Here is a 27,832-nt window from a genome sequence, read left to right on the forward strand (position 1 = left end):
TTTTGGAATTATTGGAAATACATTTTAAAAAGGCACATTTCATCTCAAACTGTTATAGTATGAAATAAATTATTTTTTTGATGCTGCTTATTAAAAATGCCCAGGTTATTTCCCAAATATTGTGATTTGTTGTTTTTGGAGTATTGTATTGCAGTAGTTTTCATTCTTCACATAAAAATTTACAGACATGCAAAAAAACATCATTATAATTGCATTATACTGCACTAGGCATCTACACTAATTCTGCAAACCTCTAGTTGGTAATCATAGTACTGGCCCATAAACATTATTCCTGATCTTAATTGTTCATATAACTTTAATATTCTAATAAAAATACTTTCAATTTATATTTCAGACTGTTACTTGTTAATTGAAATAACAACAAACCGAATATGTTTTGGGGCTTTTTAAATTGTCAATTATTAGGATGATGCATATTTGGAATAAAGAATTTTATGATAAATCCCACATTAATACTGGTTACTATTCAAACAAATATCTGTGTTAGTGCCATTTAATGAATCATTGATTTTATAATCAACTATAATATATAGTTTCTCCCACTGAAAGAAATTTTACCAGAAGACAGTCTTATTTGTGTAGAACTATGTAAGCATAGAAACAAGTAGAACTGAAAGGAGGAAGTACTGTAATTATGTTGAACACTGTGCACATTGCAGCAGGAAGACAAAATACAACCCAAAATAAAATATTTAATGACAATAAGAAATAAATGTACATTTTTATCACAGTTGCTGTCTTGGGAAAGACAAAATGCATTCCCAAAAGAATTACAGGGTCAATTTGCATTCAACTAATGCCAAATCTGAAACATTAATTTCTAGACTACAGCTTGTTTACTCCCAGAAGGAGAATCAGTATGATCAAATTCTTCTTCCTCTTCTTCTTTTTCCTCTTCCTCTTCTTCTTCTTCCTCCTCTTCTCCTTCTTCTTCCTCTTCAATAAAGTCAATAAATTCATACTCATCTCTTTCACCTGGAAGGGAATACACAGCCAAATAACAAATACAGTAAGAAAGAAAATTGCACCAGTGATTTAAATTCATGTTCACATTTGAAGGGAGAAAGTGTTTTTGCGTAATTTTAAATATCAAAATTTTTTCCTTTACTTCTGATCAGGTATATGCCACATTACAAAAGATTTTGTTTTTGTTCCTGCCCATTCTGCAATCTACTGTATGCTAGATTGCAATAGTAAATGAAAAGTTTATGACACGTATGTCTACATCCATTCCTGCTCCATTCATCATAAATTTCAGCTCACTTCTTACAGGAGGAAAATATGAATATACAGTACAAATATGCAGGGGGGCCCAATATTAACAAATGAGAAACACGAACAGTTTAATGAAATGTCTACTTATCTATTTATATTTGCAAGTTAAAACCGTACTATCCTCTGGATCCTGCTATGTATAAAAAGTAAGCAAAGGGAACAATTACACCCAGAGGTTTGTACAGTGAAAACATGTACTGATCACTCCAGTGACCTTTTATGGAAAAGTTGCAAAACCATTTGAAGAAACCCCTCCAAATTTTTTAAATAAAATTACAAAAATACATGCTCTTTAAAGCCTGTTTTTAATTGATCCAGAATAATGGATTAATGACAAAAATAAAGCCAGAACAGAGAAAATTGGCTCAAGTCACGTCTGCAATTTGTGAAAAACAATTTGCTAAGTGGTTGTGGTTCTAGGTCAACATTCCTCAATCTGGTGTTGTCTAGATCAGTGCCTTTTGGGGTGCAGGGACCACTTCTGTGGAGAAATGCTTTTCCACAGACCAGAGGTGGCATGGTTTCACATACTGCCTGCATCCGCAAGTAAGGCTTTGCTTGTTTACGTGGCCTGGTTTCTGACATGCCAGAGCCCAGTGCCGATCCACAGACTAGGTTGGGAACCTCTGGTCTAGATGCTTTCAGGGACTACACATTTCAGTATGACCAATAACAGACTAAATGTCGGTTCTGGGAGCTTTTTCTCTGAGATTCTAGAGATGACTTTTCATGCCACCCAGCAAATGCATTGAGATTCCTGCTCTATGAAATCATCACTTAGCCTGTTATTGGTCACACTGAAATGTGTTGTCCAAATGCATTTAAACAACAACAAATTGGAGAATGTGCCTTACAAACCACAGCCAGTTGGTTTGTTTTTTATGGACAAATTGCCATATCTGGCTTGAGGCAATTTTCTATGTTCTGGCTTTATTTTTATCATTAACTCATTGTTGTGGATCAGTTAAAAACAGGCTTCAAAGCAGCAGCATGTGTTTGAAAACAATTCAAACTAATGGTTTTAACTGAATTTTGCAGGGGCCGAACCGCTTGTATGCAGCTTATGTCACATCCCCATTTTTTACTATCTCCGTGTACTGCTTATAGTAATGTATAAGTATGCAATTTATTTATAATAATGTATTTGAATCTTTATATGCAAACGATGAATCATATTTTAAAGCTTCCTGCACAAAATGTGAATATTCATCCTTGTAAGAATTTTCAGAAAATGCTCTCCCTTGGTGATAATTTCAGCCAATTAAATGCATTGAACTGTTGTGGCCTACTCCCTCCAAGAAATTTTACTTTAGCATTCAGATAAATAGATAACTCATCATCAGGACAATATAACTCATGGCAAATGCCATCCTGTTTTCTGCAACTGCTTATTTACAGTCTTTTGATTCCCTTTCCCTCCTATGGAGTGATTTCAGTCACTTTCTCCAGTCTCTGGGTTCTTATTCATTAAGCACTGAAAACAAAGTAAGAAAGAGGTTCTTACAAAGCCTCCCATTCTTGTTTAGTTCTTCCTCTATTGCAAGAAGTCGATTGTACTTGACTATCCTCTCTCCACGGGAAAGACCTCCCAGTTTGATGAATTTGGTTCCCAGTCCAACAGCCTAAGACAAATAAATTCCTTTTAAAAAAACCCTCATAGTTGAGAACTTTGGTAGTTTATTCTGACTAACATAATTTGGTGACTACATAGAGGCTTTAATTACAGTCTTATATATTTCAATTCTACATGAAAGCTCATAATTAAAGAGATGAATTTGTAACTGCCACTACAAATACTATTTTGTGTGATCAATGTTTTGTTTACAAATATGTATTTCATACATTTTTATCTATTGCTTTATCTTTTTCTCTCTACTGCATGTATGTGTGTGCGTTTGTTCTTATTGTGTTTTTCCTTTCACTGCTTAATTATATTAAAGAATTTTTTTAAAAAAATATTAATACAAGATTTGCTTATTTGTTTCTTAAAGCAGCAAAAATCTCAGTTGAAACGTGAGCTGCAGTTTAATCCTTAAAGTCATATAACTCTTAAATTGCAACATTAGAGTAAATCTGATAAGTATAATGAACTAATATCTGCTTCTTGTAGATAATTTACCTGTTTCTTACATATAAGAAAAAGTTATCAACTAACTATCAGGAGGACACAGAACAAAGGGAGGGGGAAAAACGCTTTGCAACTTAATAGTCTGGATATTACTAAGCTGCCCAATTTTGGGAGAAAATAGTTCAGGTATTTGGAATGGAGTAGTCAGCATTGGTGTACTACATCAGAAGAAGAGAGAGGAAGCTGAAGCAGATGTAAAGGAATCCAAGATAACTATTTTATTGAAAAGGGGAGTAGGTGAGACCTGGGAGATTGCAAGAGGCAGAAGAGAATAAATGAAGGACTGGTGAAAGAAAATTGACACATTAAATAAGTCATCATTTCAAGTGACATCCTTTGTGTAATTATACTTTGATACAAAAAAAATCAACTGGAGTCCATTAAGACAAGAAAATACTGTTACTGCCCTAATTTTGAATAATTTACTCAACTTTTCCTTAAAAATGTCAGCAAGAAACACTACATATTTGCTCTTTGCTTCTCTTGCCCACTCTGCTGTTTTCCCCTTGAATGTTAAAAGATTACCTCGCTTTAAAAGGCAACTTTCTTGAAAAAGCCAATTTCCTCAAAGGTTATATGTCTCTTCACTAGATAAACATTTCTCCTAGGAAGTCGCTCAAGATAAAAAGCTTTGGGCAATTGAGGAGTTTTCCACACATACCAGGTCTGCAAGGCTATCATCAGAAGATTCTCCATCTGGACTTCCTAAGATGGAAAGGTGTCTCCAACCTGCATTGAATGCAAGGGCTTTAATTTCATGAAACATCTATAGCTTGCAAAACATCTTTGCCTTAATTGTAAAGTTACTGGAAAGTCTGATAGCATCTTCCAGAGTTAATAATGTATTATAAATTTAAATTTTGTGGACTGATAAATTCTAGTCCAGAAAAGTTTCAGCTTCATTAAATAGACAGTTCTTTATAAAGACACTAAATTATTAGTTTTGCTGTAGCAAACTAATACAGCTGTCTTTCTGCAAATACATAATTATTTGCTTATTTAGCTTTTTTAATTTAATAGCAATCTAAGTTTGTTTTATTATGACTTATTTATAGTGTACAAAATCAGCTGCCCACAGCCAAGCAGTGTTGAACGTTTATATCTATTTCAATATACTTATTCTGCATTGGATTGTGGGCAAACTCAAGTAAAGCTAAAGTATTTGTATTGTATTTGTAAAGTATTATTTGCTTTTAACAGTCCTCACAACTGTTACTGTAGAGATAATCAGATTAAAAGTATATTTAAAATAAACATAGTGGACGTTTTCCTGTTGCATAGATTTTTTGTTTTCTTTAAATGAACAATTCTAGCTGATACAAATAAAAACTGGAATATTAACATTTTAAAATCTCTGTTACATTTTGAGGTCCATAAAAATGATGGGAAATATGTGACATAAACCAATATTATAAGAGATTCATGATGTTTTCTATACCACTTAAAGCTGAATTATATCTAAACATTCAATTTTCATATTTTAAAATGAGCCCCAAACTATACTGTCAATCCATAATGAAAGCAAATTTTGATAAATAAGTGCTGTGACTGGAAGGATTGAGCCTGCTAGGAGTTTTGAATCTGATGCATCTGAAGACGGAAGTTTGAACCTGCCGTGAGTTTGGAGTCTGAGGTATCAGAGGACACAGATGTGAGCCAGGAGGATGAGAGAGTGTCGGAGACACGGTCGTCTCCAGAACCTTCTACTTCTAGGGATAGCCACCTTCGTCAAGTCCGTCAGCTATTACAACGTCTTTGGGAGCATAAACTTTATGCGAAACTGGAGAAATGCCTCTTTTTCCAGACTTCCATAGAGTTCTTGGGGCATATCATCTCTCCCGAGGGCATTGCCATGGACCCGAGGAAAGTAGAGGCCTTATGTAGTTTGGAACCCCCTCGAGTAAAGGATGTGCAACGTCTCTTGGGGTTCGCTAATTACTACAGGACCTTCATCCCGGATTTTGCCAAGCTGACGGATCCCATCACCCAGCTCCTTCGCAAGAAGGTCCCGTTCCAGTGGGGACCCCCACAGCAACAGGCTTTTGAGGCTCTAAAGAAAGCCTTCATTGCTGAACCTATATTGAGGCATCCTGATCCGAATCGTCCATTTGTGGTTGAGACAGATGCTTCTAACGTAGCTATTGGGGCGGTATTGTTACAAGCCCCAATGGATGGCGCACCTCTTTTTCCATGCGCATATTATTCAAGGAAGCTCACAACTTCTGAGCGCAATTATACTATTTGGGAGGAGTTGCTGGCCATCAAGGCTGCGTTTGAGACCTGGCGACATCATCTGGAGGGGGCTCGGCACAAGGTGGAGGTTTGGACGGATCACCATAACCTGGAACATTTGTCCACTGCCAAGAAGTTGAACCAACAACAGATCCAGTGGTCGTTGTTCTTCGCTAGGTTCAACTTTTCAGTCACATACGTTCCCAGTGGACAAAATCGGACAGCGGATGCCCTGTCTCGTAAACCCCAGTACATTGGTCCCAAGAACACTCTTCCTCCACGTACGGTGCTGCCACTGGAATCTTTGGCCGTTATTCAGGACCTGGTGGATTTAAGGGCTCGAGTAAGAGAGGCACAGCACTTAGATGCTTGGTTACAGCAAAGAATGGGGGAAATTGAACCTGACTCCCCCTGGATTCTAGAGGAGGGCTTGCTACGGCATCGAGGACTATTATACGTACCCACCAGGACACTTAGAGCCCTCATCATGACTCAATGTCATGACAATCCTGCTGCTGGCCACTTTGGCTTCTTTAAAACTCTTCTCCTGGTCACACGGACTTTTTGGTGGCCTCAAGTCAGACATGACGTCTTTTCTTACGTTGCCTCTTGTATTACGTGTCGACAAGCAAAGGCTGCATCAGGTGCGCCTCCTGGACTTCTTCAACCACTTCCGACTCCGAACCGGCCCTGGGGGGCAATCTCTATGGTCTTTTTAACGCACTTGCCCTTGTCGTCGGGTTATACGACGGTACTTGTGGTTGACATGCTCACCAAGATGGCCCATTTCATCCCGTGTAGAAGGTTACCATTGGCTCGTGTTACTGCCCGGCTGTTCATACAACACGTATTCTGTTTACATGGCTTATCGGACAGAGTTGTTTCAGATCGCGGTGTTCAGTTCACCGCTCAATTCTGGAAAAGCCTAATGAACGCCCTACGGGTACAAGTATGTTTAGCGTCGGCGCACCATCCGGAAACTGACGGCGGGCCTGAGAAAGTAATTGGCATCCTCGCCCAATACCTCAACGTTTTGCCGTTGATTAACAAAACTGTTAATCAACGGCGAAACAACTGGGTGACCTATCTTCCATTGGCAGAGTTTGCTTTTAACAATTCTCGGCATACCTCCACCCACATGACGCCTTTTTACGTAAATGTGGGTTACCATCCGAGGTTTTTCCCCCTGTCGATCGCAGATTCTCCAGTTCCAGAGGCACGAGAGTTTTTGTCTGAATTATATGCTGTGCATTAATTAATTTCCAGACAATTGGAATGAGCGAAAGCAGACTATAAATGTTTCACGGATCGTTCACGTCGGGCGACGCCTCCGTTGGCTGTGGGTGACAAGGTGTGGTTGTCCACGAAGCATCTCTGGGTTGATCGTCTGATTAGGAAGTTGGATCATCGCTTTATTGGTCCCTTCCCTATCGAGGCATTTATTAATCCTGTGGCTTATCGGCTCACCCTACCGCGCTCCATGTGCATTCACCCTGTTTTTCACCGCTCCCTGTTGGTGCCTGACACCCCATCGTGTACTCTCCCTTCTCCAGATGATTCGGGTTCTCCATCTAGGCCCAGCACTGATCCTGTTACGGATACCACAGTGGTCGGCATTTACGATTCACGATGGTTGAAGGGACGATTTCAGTACTTCTTAGGGAGGCTGGAAAACGAAACAGAGATTCGTTCTTGGCAGGATGTGTCCAAGGTGCATGCCCCGGACCTTATTCGGATATATCATGCACAATTCCCCTCAAAACCACATCCTGATCGTCAGACTCGGGGGAAGGGCCCTGCGGTGAGGGATAGTGTTATGACTGGAAGGATTGAGCCTGCTAGGAGTTTTGAATCTGATGCATCTGAGAGAGTGTCGGAGACACGGTCATCTCCAGAACCTTCCACTTCATTCATACCTCAGGTGTCAACAGCTGATCCACAGAATGAGCCCGAGGCTTCGAGTGATGACAAGACTGATAGGATGTTGGCTTGATGCTAGGACTAGAAGAAGATTGAAATGTCAATCACAATCTGAAAGGAGACGTGAAGCCAGAGATTAATTAGAGAGACTGACACGCCCCTCCAGGAGATTTAAGGAGGCGTGCTGGCCCTTAATCCTTCTCTGAAGCAAAGTGTATTTTGGGATTCGGAGAAGATGTTTTGACTCTCTTGGCTGCAGCATCGTGATTTATGGTCAGCTCGGACTTGCCAGACAGATTCCAGGAAGACTGCCAAGGACTGTGTAAACAGAAACTGTTAACTCTGCCTTGTCTGTGTTTGTCTGTTTGAACTTTGGAACTTTGGATTCTCACCTGTGGATACAGGTGAGACAGAGCAAATAAGAATGTTTAATTATTAGTTTACTAAACATAAAAAGCTCTATATTTTTATAGCTACTATTGAATTTTAATATGCAGTTCTTTCCTCACCATCTAATCGCAGGGTCATTTGTATAAGGTCCAAAATTTTAGCTTCATTGATATGTTTTAAGACAAGACCACTGCATTTTGGTAGATTGCTTTTTTTAGAACCCAGAAGTTTAGTCAAATTCCTGCACGAGTCTTCTGCAATTAAATAACATTTAGAACCCAAAACATTGCACAGCTGGATCCACTGTTGGCTGTCCTGTAAAAATAGCAAAAAGAATTATGTGTGTGTGTGTGTGTGTGTGTGTGTGTGTACACATATATATATGTATGTAAGAAAAACTTACCTCTTTTCTCAATGGATCTATTAATGTTAAAATAGAAGGGAATTTCTTAACCAGATCTAGATACATATCCACCATTTCATCAGGAGATTTAGAGGTTCCAGTAATTACTTCATATTTTCCTTTATTCTAGAGTGTAAAATATCAACAAAATATATTAAATATGAAGCTATCCATTTAAAAAAAAACAAGTTTAGGTCAAGCCTAACTGTGGAATTATATATACTGAGCTTTTACAATAGTCTCTAGTAGTTTGGATGAACAATTTGTTTTACACATTTGTCCCATTATCTTGCCACCTCCTCCATTATCATAACATATTCCCCTAAAATATGAAAACTAATGATAAATTACTGAAAATATTGAAAATAAAACGTACATAGTCCATTAATTCATGAGCAGCACAATTTATCCCCAAGTATATATCTGTTCCTAATTCCAAGGAAAGATGGGTGCATGTTGATTGGATCAAGGTTAGTGGTTGTTCAAGACTGTCATATCCCATTACCAGACAACCTAAATGGGATACTCTTTTAGGAACAGGAAGCTGTGGATAAATAATATATAAAAATAATAATTAATTTACAAAAAATAACCTGCTAATTTTTGAATGTCTGCCCTTCTTGAACCATTCCATCAAAACTATATAGGTGATATTCTAAGCTCCTTTAAGGCTCTTTCTCTATATGGTCATTTCATAGATCAAACCACAGTAATATTATGGTCATATTTCAACTATATATATAATTTACCATTACCTACAAGAAACTAACCAGGTAACTTCCTAGTTATTTTTTCCAATTTCTATGACCAGATGGACATGAAAACAATTACTAAGTTTGTTCATACTGCATCATTTGCAAGGATGGAGTCTTATAGCAAATAAGTTGTATTATACAATATGTCAGGGATGCTAGTAAGCTTTTTCCCTTATAATTTTAATCTTAATCTTTCATCACGCTCAACCTTAGGACCACTTTATTTTTCTCCTTACCGGCGTCTTTTTCCCTGCATCTCGTGAAGCAGCTTTTTTGCCATCTATTGCAGAACTAGACTGTTGCAAAGGATTTTTCAAGAACAAAGTGTTTAGGAAAACATAGTATGCAGAAAAATGTAACAAATTGTTAACTATTATAGCAAGTGAGTCATCATGATAAAATACAGGTAGTCCTCGAATTACGAGCCACAATTGATCCCAAAATTTATGTTGTTAAGTGAGACAGGTGTGAAGTGAGTTTTGCCCCATTTTACAACTTTTCTTGGAAACAATTGTTAAGTGAATCACTGCAATTGTTAAGTTAGTAACACGCATGTTAAATGAATCTGACTTCCCCATTGACTTTGCTTGTCAGGAGGTCACAAAAGGTGACACATGACCCTGGGACACAGCAAAGGTCATAAATATGAACCAGTTGCCAAGCATCTGAATTTTGATCACATGACCATGGGGATGCTGCAAAGGTCATAACTATAAAAAAACGGTCGTAAGTCACAATTTTCAGTGCCATTGTAATTTTGAACGGTCACCAAATGAACTGTTGTAAGTCGAGGACTACCTGTATAGGTAGGTAAAATGTGATTCGACACACTAGTCTGAAATAGAAATGTATTATTAAACTGTACCTTGCCAACAATTATTTGACTCAGCATTATAAATAATGAACACCTATTAGTTTAAAATAGCAACTTGTGCTAACAGCAAATGCATAGAAGGTTCTTGTGCAACCAGCCACATCTCTTCATTCCACCCCATTTCTCGGGTGAGTTTCCGTTTTCCCACCCACACAATAGTTCTTTGTTTATTTTTTGCCCCTTCTCTCTGCAATTATTTTTTGTTGTACAGACTATGAAGTTTGCCATCCTGTTGATATTTCTTTCCTTTCGATGAGTGTGGGCATGCTAGACCTAAGCCCAAAGATGACACTGTGAAATCCAGTTGACTCCAATTCTCTATTAGCTTACAACTAGTAGGCACAATCTTGCCAGACTAAAGCTATAACTTTCTAACTTTACAGATATAGCTAGGTGAGATATATCACCCTGAACCTCCAACCATACAAGTCAGGACTGTGCAATCTCTTAGTCTGGGATTCTTTTTGGAAGGTACTGTCTCCTCCCTGAGAAACCATGGTGCTCCTGCCGGGATTCCTCTCCAGTCCTACCCCACTCCTTCTCCAACCTAAGGCCATATGCATTTGGGCTATTTATTTCTTTATTTCTTTATTTCTTTATTCAATAGCATTCACTCTTGAATGTCCTAAATAAATGTTGTTATTGTTGACTTACGTCTTTATTCATTTTTTCTATCAATTTCAACATCTGTTTCTGAATATCCATACATCTTGTTAGGGCCTGCATAATAATAAAACATCATGTCAGGGAGGACCATCTTCCTGTATCAGGTAGCTCTTGCTTTAAGATCATCAGAGAAGGCACTTCTCTCTTTTATTATAAAAATATCCTCATCCTGGACAGCGCTCTACTTGTGAAATGCATTCCCAAAATCGCATGCCTCATACAAACACTGCATTTTCATTGACAAATTAAAATCTCTTATTTACCATTCATTTTAACTAATTCTTACCCATGTTTAGCACAGGAATGTACAGATTTAATTATACCTTAATGCTGACTAATTTAATTTTATGTCTCTCAATATGATTAGATTTCACTTTTATAAATGTTTGCTTATTATATAACACTGAGATGATCAAAATTAATCAACAATTGTGTCGACATGTGATTTCTACTAAGACAATAGAGTTAATTTCATTTTCACATACTGAGGTGCATAATAGATTGGCACATTATGTTAATCAAGTTTTCCTTTAGCAGAAATTACATATTTGGTAACTAATAGACTATCTAATCAAAAACTGCCATAATGCAGGACTGTATTCTCATGTATCTTTTCTTTAAACTTATTCAAAAGTTATCTAGATGATTGAGATTTATGTCAAAGCTATTTCTCAAATCCATTTTAGAACCATTGTAACTATAACCATTTTTAATCATTTTTCATTAAACTAATGCTTCCTCTGAACCAGGTTAAGACTGATCCTCTTGAAATGTGAAACTTGGTTAAAAAAAAAACACCCTCTTTATTGTACAGCAAACTCTGTTAAATCTTTCCAATGTTGTTATTGCTTGCTTTCCTTCAATATAAGAGGCACTGGAAATTCCCAAATAAATGTCAGAAAAAACGTTATTGTAACTATGTATACCTATGTCTATAACTGCCAACTTCTGAAATGGCGTCAGCCAAAGCCAGGCTTACTTGTGCTCCATTTCATTGTTGCCACTTTTGGTGGGGGGAATGGGGAAGCATGGAGGGAGATTAGGAATGAACCATAGAGGGGGTTGTTGGGGGTTCTGGTGCCTTACCTAGCTAGACATAGCAGTGGTCGGACCCAGTGTGGGGATCAAGGTTGTAACGATGAACAGCTGCTGAAACTGAACCAAGGGGAAGTTGCTAAGGATTGACTTGGAACATAAGAAGGGGTTCAAGCCTTCTTATGATGCTGAAGTGCGGAAGTCCTGTAGAGCTAGCTTCACTTCACTAAGTGCCGATGCTCTGTACTCAGTAAAGGGCTGTTTGGCCGTGTCTGGTATGTCAGAGTCCTGATTCACGTGGGTGCATACCTCGGAATGTTGACAATAGCTATAACTATAATGTATCATGCAGATAAAATGCTGCATATTTGTTTACCGAATAGACAATTTGTATAGTCTGATCAACAAAATAGATATTTCCAGTTATTTTTCTGAGATGTCTTGTGTATTCACAGATTTTGAATTTAGCTCCAAGTTAACAGTTTAATAAATAACAATGATATAGATAAACAGCATTTCCATCATGAAATGTGAATACAATGAAAATCTTGAGTGATTTTCAAGTTTTTATTTATCATTCCCAACATAGAACAACAAACCGTACCTGTTTAACTGTTAACCAGGTAGGAGGGATCAGCATCAATTCTTTTATTAAATTTAGCTTTCCAGGTGATGTTTTGCCGCAATTCAAAACTGTTATCATTGGCAGTGGCATAACCAGTTCTTTTGGCATCTTCTACATGGAGAAGAATGAAGCATTTGATTGGTTATACTAAAAATAAAACCCTGGCTCTCTAGGTCTTGCTTTAATCATATATTATGTTTTACTATAAACTACCTTGTACATTATTTGGATCATAAAGGAAAGTTGACTGCATTTGCATATGTACATGTACTATTTCCATCTATGATTGACTAGCAAGACAAAGCTTAATTTCATTAAAGATCCAATTTTAGACAGGAATGTTCTAGCTAGTTTAGCTACCAGGAATTTAAAATGTATAATGATAAATCAGTATATAAAGATCCCTTCTTTCATCCTGGCATGTCCTGTATGCCAGAGATAGACAGCACAAATTAATATAGCAATATACAAGTATAGGATTAGGATTTGCCTCAATTCAGTATCATTCAGATGTAGGAATTTTCCTATATATTGACAGCAGAGTCAGAAAACAAGAGTAAACACATTAGAATATGATTCCTGTCAATCCCACTGACTTTTAGAGCAGACATGCAAAATAAACTAAGTCAAAATATAGTTGGGCTAAATATGGTGTTCAAACCTGGACTTTAAATTGTGGTTAAAGAAGAATTTTTTAATTATAGTTTATTAATGCTTGAATCAAACTAAGACCAATGGGTTAATTGATTTAGTAACTCTTCTGGCCCCGAAACCAAGAGATGGAAGACAGGAATGGCTACCTGATATACGGTATATTATTCTTATGTCTTCTATCATATTCACACACATCAGTCATGAAAAGGCTTAAATACCATAAGAACACAATGTCAGAAAATTCTGCTCAATCACTCCAATGGCCCATCTGGCCCAGTATTCTGTTTCACACAGAAATCAACCAAATGCTTTCAAGAAACTCACAAACAGGTATTGTAATTGCTCTTTTATATTTTTGTTTCATAACAGACACAAAATTAAGGAAACAGCAAGTGATGTACAGCTCCTTTAACTGAACTCAACTCGTGATAAACACAGGAATAACCAGTTAGTTGTCCCAGCAACAATACAAATAGGTTTGCCAGGTTCTAATCTGTGTCAGTCACTGGATTCATTCTTAGCTTTCAGGCTCGTTACGGGAATTCGAAACCTAGGAAGACTTTGCTTTCGTTCACAAAACTGGTTTTGCCAAGGCTATCTTCTAGATCAGGGGTCGCCAACCTTTTGGATCTCAGGGACCACCAAACTCATAATATTAAATCCCAAGGACCATTAATATGAATTTTTTTAAAAAGCTAATATATTTAATATAAAAATTTTTATGTTAAATATAAATTTAATTTATATATACATACGTACATATATATGTACATACATACATACATACATACATACATACATACATACTCGTAGATTTTCACGGGTACAGGTATGCAGGTCTTGGCATGTTCGGGTTTTTTCCCATGTAAAATTGAGAGTTTCTTGGCGATGTTTCGACAAGGTCCCACTCGGCAGCTTCAGGCTGGTGCTTTCGGTTTCGTGTTTGTGCGACCAAAGCTCATACACACACACACAAACACACACACACACACACACACACTTACTTATTTAATTATAACAAAAATGTAAATGCTTAATGATAACAATAAAATGTTCTGGGCTGGAAGCCTCCCCCCACCTGGCATATTCCAAAGAGCAGAAGAGCGGGCAGGGTGTGTGTGTGTGTATGTGTGTCCGAGCTGAGGGGCCTCAGAGCAACTGCTGCTGGGAGAAGCAGAGGCAGAAAGGGGGCTCTGCTCTCCTTGGGGCAGCACCCCTCAGCTGCCACTCCAGGGGCTTCCCAGCAGGCATCTGCCTGTAGAAGGACTACTGCTCTTGGTGATTCATTGGGGGAAGGGAGGGGGAGAAAGTGGAAGCTCCTTTCAGATCCCGGGTGGAGGATTGAGACAGTGGTGGGATTCAAAACTTTTTACTACCGGTTCTGTGGGTGTGGCTTGGTGGGCATGGCATGGCTTGGTGGGCATGGCATGGCTTGGTGGGTGTGGCAGAGGAAGGTTCCCTCCCCACCACACTAACCTGCTTTCCAACTCTGTTCTCCTGTGCAGGGCAACAAAAGAAGACCCAGCTGATCAGCTGGGACTCGGGACACAGGGAATAGATGGGAGCAGGGCCAGTCAGAGGTGGTATTCCAAACTACTCAGAATTTCCACTACTGGTTCTCCAGAACTGATCAGAACCTGCTGAATACCACCACTGGATTGAGAGGCTCAGATCTGCAGCTGAGGAAAAGCTGGGGGGGGGGGCTCTTCCATCCTCACCTGGAGACAGGCAAGGAAAGGTGTGCCTGGGGGCACTTCGCTCACTTTAGCACTTCGCTGCCAAACCCAGCCACAGCCAATAATTATTTGGGGGTGGGAGGGGGGGAGAGAGGGAGAGAAAGCATCTCTCGCATTACCAGTGGAGAAAAGGAGTGAAACAAACTCTTTCACTATGACCTACAAAACGCCAATCTACCGCAAAATCACCAAAAGCTCCCACTTGCAGTTTTCGCGCCTCCCGGCTCTCCGAGGGACCCCGGAGTCAGGTTCCTGAGATGCACGCGCCAACCAGCTCCCACACACGGTGCGGTGACAACAATCTCCTCCCCCAGCGCCTGCTCTCAGCTCTTCCCCATTAGTTCTCTAGCTTTGAATTGCTCCTGTCTGTCTCTCTTTCCTTCCCCCTCCCCCCACGTGCAGGCAGGCAAGGAAAGGGAGATGGAGCTGCGCGTAGCTCTCAGCTCTTCCAGCCCTCGCTGCCTCTCCCAACATCGAAGCCTCGGAGATGCAGGCAAAGCCGCTGCAGCAGTAGCACCCTGAGCTGCTTGCTTCTTCATTACTGCCTCCTCCTCCTCCAGCACCACTTCCTTCTCTGGGTACGACGATTCTTAACTAACCAAGCATGCTAAGGCAACTCAGGGCGCTACCGCTGTGGCGGTTTTGCCTGCATCTCCAAGAATTTGATGTTGGGAGAGGCAGCGAGGGCTGGAAGCTGTGCACGGCTCCATCTTCCTTTCCTTGCCTGCCTGTATGGTGGGCTTGGGGGCGGGGAGAGGAAGGAAACAGAAGCGGGAGCAATGGGGAAGAACTGACAGTGGGCGCTGGGGGAGGGGACTGTTGTTGCCACCACTGCCGTATGTGGGAACTGGTTGGCACATGCATCTCAGGAACCTGACTCCGGGGTCCCTCGGAAAGCCAGGAGGTACGAGAACTATCCAGCCCAGATTAATTGCTTTTGGAAGCCATTTCTTCTGTGGCCACCAAAATTTTTCCACGGCTCCCACCAGTTAGCAACCGCTGGTCTAGGGTGCTACAACTGATTAAGTAGTTTCACTATACATAGCATGAGACTTGGCTTTGTGTATATGGCAATCATCTCTCTTGTTCCCATTTCAACTGAACATTCTGAATCGGCGCAACAAGTACCTGATCATGTTTCAGCAAAGCAATATATGAATACAAAGGTATGCCACGAACAGTTGCGGCACTCTTTGCAATAGCAAGTGATGTACATCCAATAGCCAAACTGCCCATAAGTACAGGTTCAGGAGGTTCTGCTGGGACTATTGGCTTTTCTACTACAGACAATTTTTTGCCTAAAAATACAGGGAGAAAAGGGATGTAGTCAGTTTTTGCTTAATGTTATCAAGTAAGTAAAATGATAGCTTTTGCATTAAAGCTTTGAAAGTCAAACAGATGGAGAAAGAAACCTTCAGGTTCCTTAATCTACAATTCAACAGGAATCACAGGCACTGATTCACAAATAGGAATTTGAAGAAATATAATTCTAAGTGCATTTTAAACTTTTCCTATGTATCCATCAAGCCTTCTAACATTAATTTTATATCAGTTTAAAATTTTAATGGTAGATATTGCAGACTCTTTGCTGAAATTTTATTTCTCGGACAAAAATGTTCTGTGTTAGTTTCTCTTTACTAACTTTTTTATCATGTTGATTTTTTAAAAACTTTATCCAGATTTTCAAAACAATGTTTATGTTTAAAAAAATCAGAATCCTAGGTACATTTGGAAAATTATGTAGCTCCCCTTTAGAAACCTTAACAATAGCTGAATTTTGTAGCACAGAACATTGCGACCATCATTTCCTACTGTGACATTTATGTCCTCAAATGTTAAAGACCAGCCTGCATCATTTGAAAATCTGACACTAGTTAGGGGTGTGGGTGCTATGGAAAATCTGACTTTTGATCCAAACAATTAACAGCTTCTTTAAGCAGCAAAACATAAACATTTCTCAAGAACACTGAGATGTACTTGATACGTTAATTTGAAGCACACCACAAATTTGATCCTCTTTATGATCAAAAAGCTCAGCTAATGAAAATTATAAATGAATTCTCATGGTATGAAGCAACAAGTCTCAAGAGGACATATTCTCCATAGATTCTCAACAATCAATTAAATCTTCCATAAAATGCCAAATTCTACTTTTGTTATGTTCAATATTTTTTTCTTTTTCATAGAGACTATTAAAAGTCTAAAAACTAAATATATCCTCAGAGATTTATAAAGAGTTTTTAAAAATTTGTATTTACTAATATTATTTCCTCATCTTCAGATATGGTATTCACTGGTGTCTGCAGTAAATTAAGAATATATCAAAATACACAAAGGCACAAAACAGGGGAAAAAAGCCAATTTTTGAACCACTGGATCCTAAACTGCTTCCTTTTACAGGGAACGTACAAGGATGGTTATGAAATAAAACAAAAAAAAAATCTTCCATTTGGTAGAAAAGCTGCCAAAAATACTAAAGAACAGATATATAACTTTGACAACAATAATAAATATTGTCAAGGCTACAGTTTTCCCACATAAGCACATGAAAGCCATTAAATGACACGCCTGAGTGAAAATATCTTGCACTGAAAGAACAAATCATTGTACCAGATTTAGTAAAACCAGACTACTGACTGGGAACACTAACAATAAAGCTAAAGCTTAAATATTAACGACACAGAATGCAAAGGCAGGAATCATTTGAAAGGCCCTCGTGATTAGAAAAATTGAAGGGACTCAAAAAAGAGGCCTATAGAAGACAAGATAGCCAGTTACCATCATTCATGATGCAAGCAGGAGTTTTCAAGAACCAAGGAGTTACTGAGAGAGCAATCCAGGGAAAATAGTGTCCAGCAGGTCACGAAGAAGCAGAAGTAAATGAATGATTGTATAAGACAATTTCATTTATTCTAATTTCATCTTCTAACCTGTTTTATTTGGTTTCTTTTTTCCAGGAGGTACGGTGGCCAATGGAGAAGCAGGTGCCATCACTTCTTGACTTTCTTTTTCTTTTACAGGTTCCCTTTTTTCTTCGTATTGTTCAGATTTTCTTGTAAAATAATCACTGCGATAAAAGGAAATAGCATGACTAATCATGGTTTTGGATTTTGCAAGTACAAACTCTACAAAGTCACAGGCTGGAAGGGTTCTGACACACAAAAAGATATTCCACATTTATTTTGAGTCTGAATTTGAATGTGTGTTGGTCAAGGTATTGTCATTAGTTTTAAGTTTCCTTTTCCTAACTGCAATGCCAGCTACCTCAATCTATTATCCACATGATTAAAGGGGGAATATTATTGTTTTGTGCCACTTCAAAGCTTTCTTCAGCTGGCTTTTGTCTGGCACAACTGTCCCCTTGGAAGAGGAAGAACTTATAGGGTAGAAATCATTCAAAGAAGACATTTAGTTAATTCAGTATTTAAAATTATTCCATTTGGGAACTGATTTAAAAATCATTAATAATTGAACAATTCCTCAAAACACATATTTACTGTTGATTTTAGCCTGTTTATAAGGAAACCTGTGATTATTAGGGAAAGCCTTGGTCTATTTAAATTTGGAATAGAAGGGAAGAGAAAATGAACTTAGTATGACACATAGATATAAGAGGGAAAGTTAAAATAAAGATATGCAAGAATACAAATCAAATAAATACTACTGTAAGGATTGATCAATTTGTATTCCAGGAAGCTATATTTTTAAGCACCTATATCTCACATCTGTATCTTACATCAATCTTAGTAGTACTATAAAATGAAACAAAAGTTATGATCAGTCTATTAATTAAATATATTGTAAAAAGTCTAAAAAATAAATGTAACCTTTATTGCATATAGCAACCTAATTTCAGTTCCTATATAAAAAGGAATAATTCTATATTTTTAGTTATCTACAACTGAATTTGTGCCTGTATGTGTTTTTTATAATCAGTTTGTGAATAGTTAATATATAGAATCCTACACTGTATTCATTTTTTAAATATTAATTAGAGAAGGAAACAACTAGATAGAGCCTGAGTTTTTGGCTTTTTATGTGATAATAAAGTTAAGAATAATGTAGATTTTAAAATTTACTATGTACTTCTTGTCCTGCCTTCAGCTACTTTGGAGAATAGTTTAATACCCTCTTCTTTGTGGCAATCCCTCAAATATTGGAACACAACTATCATGTCAGTCCCACATCTTCTTTTAATTAAGCTACACATACCCAAGTCCTGCAACCATTCTTCATATCTTTTAGCCTTAATTCTCCTAATCATCTTTGTTGCTCTTCTCTGCACTCTTTCTAAAGAGTCTCAACATCTTTTTTATATCATGGCGACTAAAACTGGATGCAATATTTGAAATGTGGTCTTACCAAGGCATCATAACATGGAATTAACACTTGGTGTGATCTTGGTTCTATTTCTCTGTTAATGCAGCCTAAGACTCTGTTGTCTACAATCAAGATCAAGGGAGGTACTAATACCACTCTATAAAGCCTTAGTAAGACCACACCTAGAGTACTGCATCCAGTTTTGGGCACCACATTATAAGATGTTAAGACTCTAGAAAAAGTACAGAGAAGAGCAACCAGGATAATTAGGGGACTGGAAATTAAGGCATATGAAGAACGGTTACAGGAACCGGGCTTGGCTAGTCTAGTAAAGAGAAGGACCAGGGGAGACATGATAGCAATCTCCAAATATTTGAGGGGCTGCCACAGAGAGGAAGGGGTCAAGCTATTTTCTAAAGCACCTGTAGGCCATGCAAGGAATAATGGATGGAAACTGAACAAGGAGAGATTTAACCTGGAAGCAAGGAGAAACTTTCTGACAGTGAGAACAATCAACCAATGGAACAGCTTGCCCTCGGAAGCTGTGGGAGCGCCATCACTTGAGACTTTCAAGAAGAGATTGGACTGCCATTTGTCAGAAATGGTGTAGCGTCTCCTGCTTGGACGGGGGGTTGGACTAGATGACCTACAAGGTCCCTTCCAACTCTGATTGTTATCTGTTGGCTTTTTTGGTGGCTGCAGCACACTGCATGACATAGAAGGGACAGAACCTTGTAATGAAAGAGGGAGGATGGATAACAAGTTTGGTTATAATACTGCAGAAATGATTGGAAATTGTGTGTTCCATTTTCTTTTTCTGCTTAAATAACTTTTTACACTTTTCCTGTTATCTTTTTCACTTCTTTCTAACTTTATATATTTTCATATTTATCTTTTACTTATCTATTTTTTAAAATAAAATTTATACAGGTAGAGTCTGACTGTTTTGATCTACATTTCTTGTGGGCCCCAATCAGCAATTCCAGTGACAGGTAATGGGAGCTATATTTCCATGGAGGGCATTAGTTGTATTCTCTTGCATTACTGCATCCCCTGAAAACTAGTCACTCATATTGCTGCCATCCTCCCTCCTTCTTCTTGGTATCTATATCACCGATTTATTTTATTCATTCAGTATTGCTATTACTGGATGGAACTTTTTAGATAATAAGCACTTATGATAGCTAAGATTTACTGATTAGCAGACAATTGACTTATGTAACAAAATGTCCTAATACCATTAAAGAATACTACTTCAAGTTTGCAAGTGTATTGTGTGCAAATGCTGAATTACAACATAATCGAATTTTAAATAAAATTTAAAAAACTTCCTAGCAAACAAAATAAATATGAGGCACTTACCCTAATAACTCATCAATGTTTTGTTGGTCACTAGGTTGAAGGCCTCTGAGCATTTCATTCAGTGATTCATTTATCCATTCAATTGCCTTATTCAAAGATTCGGATCTTTCCTTTTCATCCGCATCAATTGCTTCTGCTGAAGCACTTTCAAGAATTTCAGCATAACATGAGATCATGCTGGAACAAATAATCTGTATAACAATATTTAAAGATGTTTATTACTGAAATTTCACAAAGAAAAACATGACATTGAAATTATTTCTACTAAAAGTTTTTATTATTGATGTATGGTTTTTTCCGGACATTTCCACTTCAAGTATTTATCCAGGGTAATTCATAGATTTTAATTCTTCAGTAAAATTTTATTCAAAGCTTTTTATTTAACTCATACTTATTCTACATAGTTTTAACACAAACAGCAGTTTTTATGTGAAGTTTTGATTCAGCAATGCTTTGAGAATATATTTTATAATGTTCCCCTAATACATATCTTGAACAAAACTTAATGTCATTTTTCAAGAAGTAAAAGGAAAAATTAAAAATTAATCTTAATCCTTCTAACTGATATAAATATTGATATATTCGGTGTAATGAACTATAATATTGATATATTCAGTGTAATGAACTATGTAATGCATATGTGATGGAATGAAATATATTTCCAAATAAAAATTTGAAAACTTGACTATTTTTTGTCATTTCTCTACCATATTAGATGGCGTTATAAAATAATATAAAAGGACATTTTCCCAGTTGCAAAATGAGAGAATAGAATTTCAACTTGGCCCTAAATTAATTGAACAACAGGAAATCAAAAGGTTAGGCACAGAAATCACATACAACAGGAATGTATTTAAACTGTATATATATATTTTTAAACAACCATCATACAGAGATGGTAGAAGTAAGATGGAAGTAAGATCAGGATCATACTGAACAGAAAGGTAATGAGTCTGACCTCATCCAACTGATAATCAAACTAGGTCAGAAGTTTTCATTGTAATGAATGATTTGGGTTAAGGTGGCTAAGTTCCTTTGCTTTTCGATTCTGTCTTCCAATCAGTTGTATTGGTTTTCTTTCACATATGTTTTTGTTTTAATGATTTAATTACAAGCTGCACAGAGTTCTGGTGGAGTTGGTCATCCTTGAAATTATATAAACAAATAGAGAATTAATTGCAACACAACTCATACCTTATCACAGTTTCTAACTCGGCAAAAGACTTTGACTTCTAATGTTGGTCGGCCAGTTCCATCCAGCACACTTTTAGCATCTAATTTGCATATCACTGGAGGTTTTGATAATTCAGAGAAGAAGTCTGCCTAGAAGACCAGTAATTAGTGCAATTAGATTCAAAGGCTTTCAAAGATACAATAGCAATTTATTTTGTACCTTAAATTTATTAGGTGGTTCATTTAGTTACCAATTCTTATAGCCATAGACTGAGGAAAAATCTTGAATGGCACATGATTGTACCACACTAGTTGAAACAGATTATCTGGACTCAGTCAGTATGTGGAAGATTCTGCTGTGAAGTACAGCTTATCTAATAAATATTCAAGCTGAGTTTCTATGTTTGTTTAGTATGCGTAACCTTGTTTCTACCTGCTGATTCCTTCAGAAGGATTCCTTGTGATGAACGATCAGGTAAGCATCATATTCTGAACATTTTTCTGGTGCAACCACAGAAAAGGCATCTATCTGAGATCCTACCAGATGGCAACATTTAAGGTAAGGAACTTGATAGGACAGATACCCTTAGGCAAAGGTAATCCTGCAAGTGACCTTTGACCCATGCAAGTTAGAATTTTAAAGAAAATAGCCAGCATCTTGAATTGTATCCAGAAAGCAACTGGATGCTAATGGAATTCATACATCAGCAGTGTAACAAAGGCAAAATATGAAGAACCCAGAATTGCATAAGCTGCTGTATTTTGGGCAAACTGGACCAGATTGTTTTCAAGGACAGACCAATGTAGATCACACTGCAGTAATCCAACTAAAAGATAACTAAAATGTGAATGTCAGTAAGCAGGGCTTAGGAAAAGTCACAACTGGAACAGAGGAGCCCTCCCCCAACTGCAGCTGCTATCTCCTGCTTTACCAGGAGTTGTGAACCCAGGAGGACCCCCAAATTGTCCACCAACTAATGGCGTATTATCCCACTGAATAACAAGGATGACAATTCATCAAAGCCCATATCCCACTAGAGTGGGAAATCCAAACCCACTCAACTTGTGAGAGAATTTGTTTGGTAAAGTGATTATGGCACCAGACTAGGAATGGGGAAACTAGTTCCATCTTAGGGCCAAAGACAACTGGGTGACCTTAGACCAGTCATTCTGTCAGTCCTAGAAAGCAGACAATGGTGAACTACTTCCAAAATCTTGCCAAGAAAAATGCAAGATTTTGCCCAAATAGCTGCCAGGAATCACCTTTGACTGAAAGACATAAACACTAAAAAATGCCTTTGGTCCAGTCAAAGCACTTTGCTTCCCATCCAGGCTCCAGACACTGGATATGCACCTGTATAGCATCACCTTCCTAGAAAGTGGGTGGAGATTTATAAAATATTGATGACACTCCATTCCAATGGACATATGTAATTATTAAATAGGAGAAGGAACAAGAAGAAATCAGAGACGTGAGGCTCCCTAAGTAAGAGGACTGAATGGACCTCTCCCCATCACCAACTGAAACTAGCTATGGACTTTAAAGTAGTGCCTCCCCCATTCCTAACCCTATAAAAAAAATCTCATTTGCAAGCTCCTCTCAGTGGTTCTACAATCAAGAGTCCAAATCCAAGCCACAACAATCCTTACCAGTTTAGGTCTCCCACTTCTATTTTCCTGCCATTTTGTCTTCGCCTGCTCTAAGCCATACTCCCCCCCACCCCCGAAGATAGAACATAGTGTCCAAGCCTGAGGGTAGGGATATACTGGTGCCAGAGCAGTCTTTGCTTACCAGGAAGATATTATGGTATCAAACAAGTCACTAATGAAGAGCAAGGTGGTTTACAATACAAGGAGGTGACAATGTTGCTTGAGATGCAGAGGACAGGAGGAGAAAACAGCCATGGTTGGTGCAGGACTATGGTTGGAAGAGCAGCTGAAATACGTGGCAGGCAGAGGGGATAGAGGAGAAAGGAATTTGGAGATATGCCAAGCTGGAAGGCCTGGGGAAAGGATTTACTTTCGCTTTGTTTAAAATAGCAGACAAAGAATTTGTTTTAATGGTGATTGGCTCCTGACGTCACTTCAGAGCTGTCAAACTGTTACTCTCATTTTCTTTTCTGCCAAACTGTTTAATGATGTAGGAAACCAGGCTGCTCTGGGCACCCAGCAGATTACACACTGGCTTCAGATTGTAACTTCCAATATTTTCTTTAGGATATGGTTTCTTTTTCTTGCTCCTTTTTATTCCTGTCCTTTTTCCTTTCAATTGGTGTTTCTTTAGCTGTTTCTTTACCTTCAGTTCTTTAGGACCTAAATGGCTCTTTTCCTTCTATTGATTTCTGTTTTTGACTTCAACACCACTATAATAATTGCCAATTCTTTTTCATTAGACTTAAGAATGAACTCTACGTCTTTTCAGAAAAGTGTCTCAGAACTGAAAAAAAAGCTTGCTCACTTGGGTTCTTACACCTGAGGTTTTTTACTTCTTAATTCTTCTTTTTGGAGGCAGTGGAAAAACTCAAAAGATATGCCTGGATGATACAAACAACCTGAGAGATATCAAGATACAGCTTATCATGGCAGTGTTTTATATAAATGTATGCCTCCAGAAAGCATCCTAAAAAGACCATAACATACCATTTGGATTGGAAGTCCAGGTTCTGGAAGAGAACCACAATCTTGGATGAAGATATCTAAGATGAGTATTGTTTTATTATGATCACCAATGTGCTAGCTTCCTGGTTCTGTTTTTTGTTGTTGTTTTTTCTTTGATGTTGGAAAGGAAGGAAAGAAATGGGAGTGTTAAGGTGACCTACACAGGAGTCCAGGCCATACTGGCTCTTCAACATATGCTACCAAAGATAAATTTTCCTCTTTTCAGTACTGGAGAACAAGTTTCTTTTTAAAAAAAAAGGTCAGAGAAAACAAGATGGCAGAACAATTACCAACAGTTAACAGTTACCTTGAGGCTCAGCATTACTGAACTGAAATACAGCAATGGTAGGATCAGGCAGTCTTCACAGCATGGCTTGCAAAGCATTTTTTTATCCTGTGGCTGTAACAGTATATTTCATTATTGTGGCACCTGGAGCTGATATCCTTTCTAGTTTTCAATCAGTAGTTTATAATATAATAAAAGAGTCTTGATTAATGTGTAAATGGGTAGAAAAGTGCTCTTTGGTATACAATGGTGGTTTATCAATCATAATTTTGTTTTCAGAAACAAATTTCAGAAGCAAAACAGCATTGCCCAGCATGTAGATAAACATGCTCAAGTAAGAGCAGCCACTGAAAAATATCTAGATGTGTAGAGGGAATACTTGCTATTTGTTTTGATGCTTGTTATTGTTCCATCCAAAATTAGTTTATTACTATATAAAGGTGATTCGAATATATTTTTCCTTAATGATGCACATAGAGCAGCAGTTTATTCTGGTATGGGTTTCCTTTCTCAGTTAAACAATATTGGTTGCTGTGGAAGAATATACGCAGATACACAGAGCAAAAGACAGAGAGAGAATGAAGGATAATAGATAACGTGTACAAAAAAAAATTCATATCTTAGCTTTGAGAGATAAGAGAGGAACAGTTGACATGTTTTCTGGCAATAAGAATGAAAATGTTCAATGTATAATCATGCTTTATTATGCTACTATGAAAGAAGATGCTACCAAAAAAAAAAAGATTACAGGTGAGCTGTGACTCAAAACATGTGATCTTCACCCCATCCCAAGTTTGAAGACCTAGAATGAAAATCCCAAACTGGCAATGCTGAAAACTCTAGGTTGACCTTCATTCACAATCTAGATTGATTTTTTTTTTAAAAGGTAGAGTACTGTTCATTGACAGAATTCTGGAAATTCTTTAAGTAAAAGTACTGAAATTATATGTATTTTAAAGAAAACCGAAAAGATACTGAACTAATTCCAAAACTCTACAACTCCAAACCTATCAATTGCTTTATTAAGCTTTTATTAAAAAAATAGGAACTCACTATAATTAAAGCTGTCCTGCACAGGCATTCCTGGGAAAGTGGGGTGTACATGTGAAGTGACAAAATTCATATCATAATGCAAATATCACAATGTACTTATCGTGTCAGATGTTGGGATACTATGCAACGATGCCATCTGCATTATGAAATCACAATATGCATGTCATTTTGAGATAAACTCAGTTTGTTATGGATGGCACAATACATTTAGAACCGAATGTTGTATTTATAAAGCTATCATTAATTTTATTTATATTCCAGTATGCTTCCACAAAGACCATCTATGGTAACCTATCAGTTTTTTCTATATCTGAATTCAAAGTTGTGCTATTGTTAACAATTATTGCATGTCACTCTTGTTAAATTAGTAATTGCATTTACTATCTAGAATCAATTTATAGGTAAGCCACTTATCTTATTGCAGCAAAAACAGTATGTTTTCTACATCAGTCCAAAGACTTAAAGGGGGCATCAGATTAGGTAAGCTAAATTAAAGAGTTCACATTCCTTATAGTTTAGGCTGCCTTCAAATAGAGAACATCAAGATGAGTCTCTAATTGACTCTCTATTACATCTGAGCTTACATTGTAATAAATGTATTACTATTACATTAAATTATGTGTGTCCAACTTTTTGGCTTGCCTTACCCACTTTGGGTAAAGAAGAATTGTCTTGGGATGCCTGTAAAATATATAACATAATTAATATGTATACATTGTGGGGCTTCATTTCTAGCTGTCCAGGAGTTGCATGTGGCCATGGGTTGGACATACCTGCCTTAAATCATAAAAGTCTAACAAAACTAATGAGTTATTTCATTTCCAAGAAGCGTCAAGAAACCCATAAAATCCAGTCTGTTAGCTAATCCATTAATTCAGTTTTTCTCACCTCAGCAAGTTTAAGTGGTATGGACTTCAAACTCCCAGAATTTCCCAGCCAGCAGCATTCTGCTTGGGGAATTCTGGGAGTTGAAGTCCATACCTCTTAAAGTTGCTGAGGTTGAAAAACAGATTTTAGTTACAGGTCGTCCTTGGGTTGCGACCACAATTGAGCCCAAAATTTATGTGGCTAAGTGAAAAATTAGTTAAGTGAGGTTTGCCCCATATTACAACTTTCCTTGCCACCGCTGTTAAGTGAATCATTACATTTGTGAAGTAAGTAACACGGTTGTGAAGTGAATCTGGCTTACTCATTGGCTTTGCTTGTCAGAAGGTCACAAAAGCGGATCACGTGACCACCACCCCAGACATGGCAACCGTCATAAATATGAAACAGTTGCCAAGAAACAAAAGTTTGATCCTGTCACCATGGAGATGCTGCAGCGGCCGTAAAAAAAAGGTCACAAGCTACTGTTTAATGGTGGTGTAACTTTGAACGGACACTAAATGAACTGTTGTAAGTGGGGACTACCTGTATCTCAAACTATCCACTAAAGACCTCACCCCATTCCTAAGAGGTCTGTAAGGGGCCCTGTCCTATCGTCCCCATTTATTCGTACCTAGTTCCTGTATTCTTACTCATGTTTATACTTATACTTATTATCTTGTAAGCGATTGATAAATCAAATCAAATCAAATAAATAAATAAAAACTCCTCTGCTAGCCTATTGCCTCCATTTAGTGCGCCTGCGCGTTTCGATCTGTGCAACGGTCCGCTATCCATTTCGACTTACCAGATAGCCGTAGAGATCCCCGGGACGTTGGTAGAACATGGTGTTGAGTACTTCTTCCAAGCGCTGCGGTACTTCGTTGCTCCGGTAATACTCCGCGGCCTGGTGTTTGAGATCCATGATAGAAAACCGCCGAACCGGCTCCGATGGCCGATCCCTCACCGTGCGAGTTTCTCGGCGAGCCATGATCCAAGGCGACCGTCGCTAGGAAACGAGAACGCTCTCCGGGGCCTGGCCCCGAGATTTCCCAGAATCTCGCGAAATCCTCTCCTCGGTCGGCGGGGTGAGTCGGGTCTCTTCATCCCGCGGACAGAAGACTTCTATTTGCGATGCTGAGAGCGAGCTACGTTGGGATTGAATGGACTTTATACCTTGGGAGAGACGTGACCGGCACGGCACAGCAATAGGATCCGTTGACAATGTGTAGAAAAATAAAGCGTAGATGGGAGAAGGCATGACTGCACCATAAAGCAGGGGTCTCCAACCTTGGCCACTTTAAGCCTGGGAGACTTCAACTCCCAGAATTCCCCAGCCAACAAAGCTGGGGAATTCTGGGAGTTGAAGTCCCCCAGGCTTAAAGTGGCCAAGGTTGGAGAC

At 38.1% G+C, this 27,832-nt stretch overlaps 1 protein-coding gene across 3 annotated transcripts; it reads right to left on the reverse strand.

The window, feature by feature from the left end:
* Positions 1–693: 693 nt before the first annotated feature.
* ENO4 (enolase 4) lies at positions 694–27,582 on the reverse strand. Of its 3 annotated transcripts, XM_087932659.1 has the most exons (14): positions 27,239–27,582; positions 21,591–21,719; positions 20,397–20,587; positions 17,645–17,781; positions 15,843–16,012; positions 12,304–12,435; positions 10,653–10,718; positions 9,361–9,420; positions 8,746–8,913; positions 8,370–8,495; positions 8,086–8,281; positions 4,086–4,153; positions 2,801–2,918; positions 694–996 (listed from the first exon to the last, which is right to left on the reverse strand). In XM_087932659.1, the coding sequence occupies exons 1-14, from the start codon at positions 27,419–27,421 to the stop codon at positions 842–844; spliced, it is 1,899 nt and encodes a 632-aa protein (XP_087788785.1). In that variant the 5' UTR covers positions 27,422–27,582; the 3' UTR covers positions 694–841. The 3 variants fall into 3 exon arrangements, with proteins under 3 accessions (XP_087788785.1, XP_087788786.1, XP_087788787.1); XM_087932660.1 differs by lacking the exon at positions 9,361–9,420 and having other exon boundaries at positions 27,239–27,551; XM_087932661.1 differs by lacking the exons at positions 9,361–9,420; positions 10,653–10,718 and having other exon boundaries at positions 27,239–27,528.
* Positions 27,583–27,832: the final 250 nt, after the last annotated feature.

This window comes from Pseudonaja textilis, chromosome 4 (assembly GCF_049901715.1).
Source record: "Pseudonaja textilis isolate UNSWEBS1 chromosome 4, rPseTex1.2, whole genome shotgun sequence".
Taxonomy (NCBI): domain Eukaryota; kingdom Metazoa; phylum Chordata; class Lepidosauria; order Squamata; family Elapidae; genus Pseudonaja; species Pseudonaja textilis.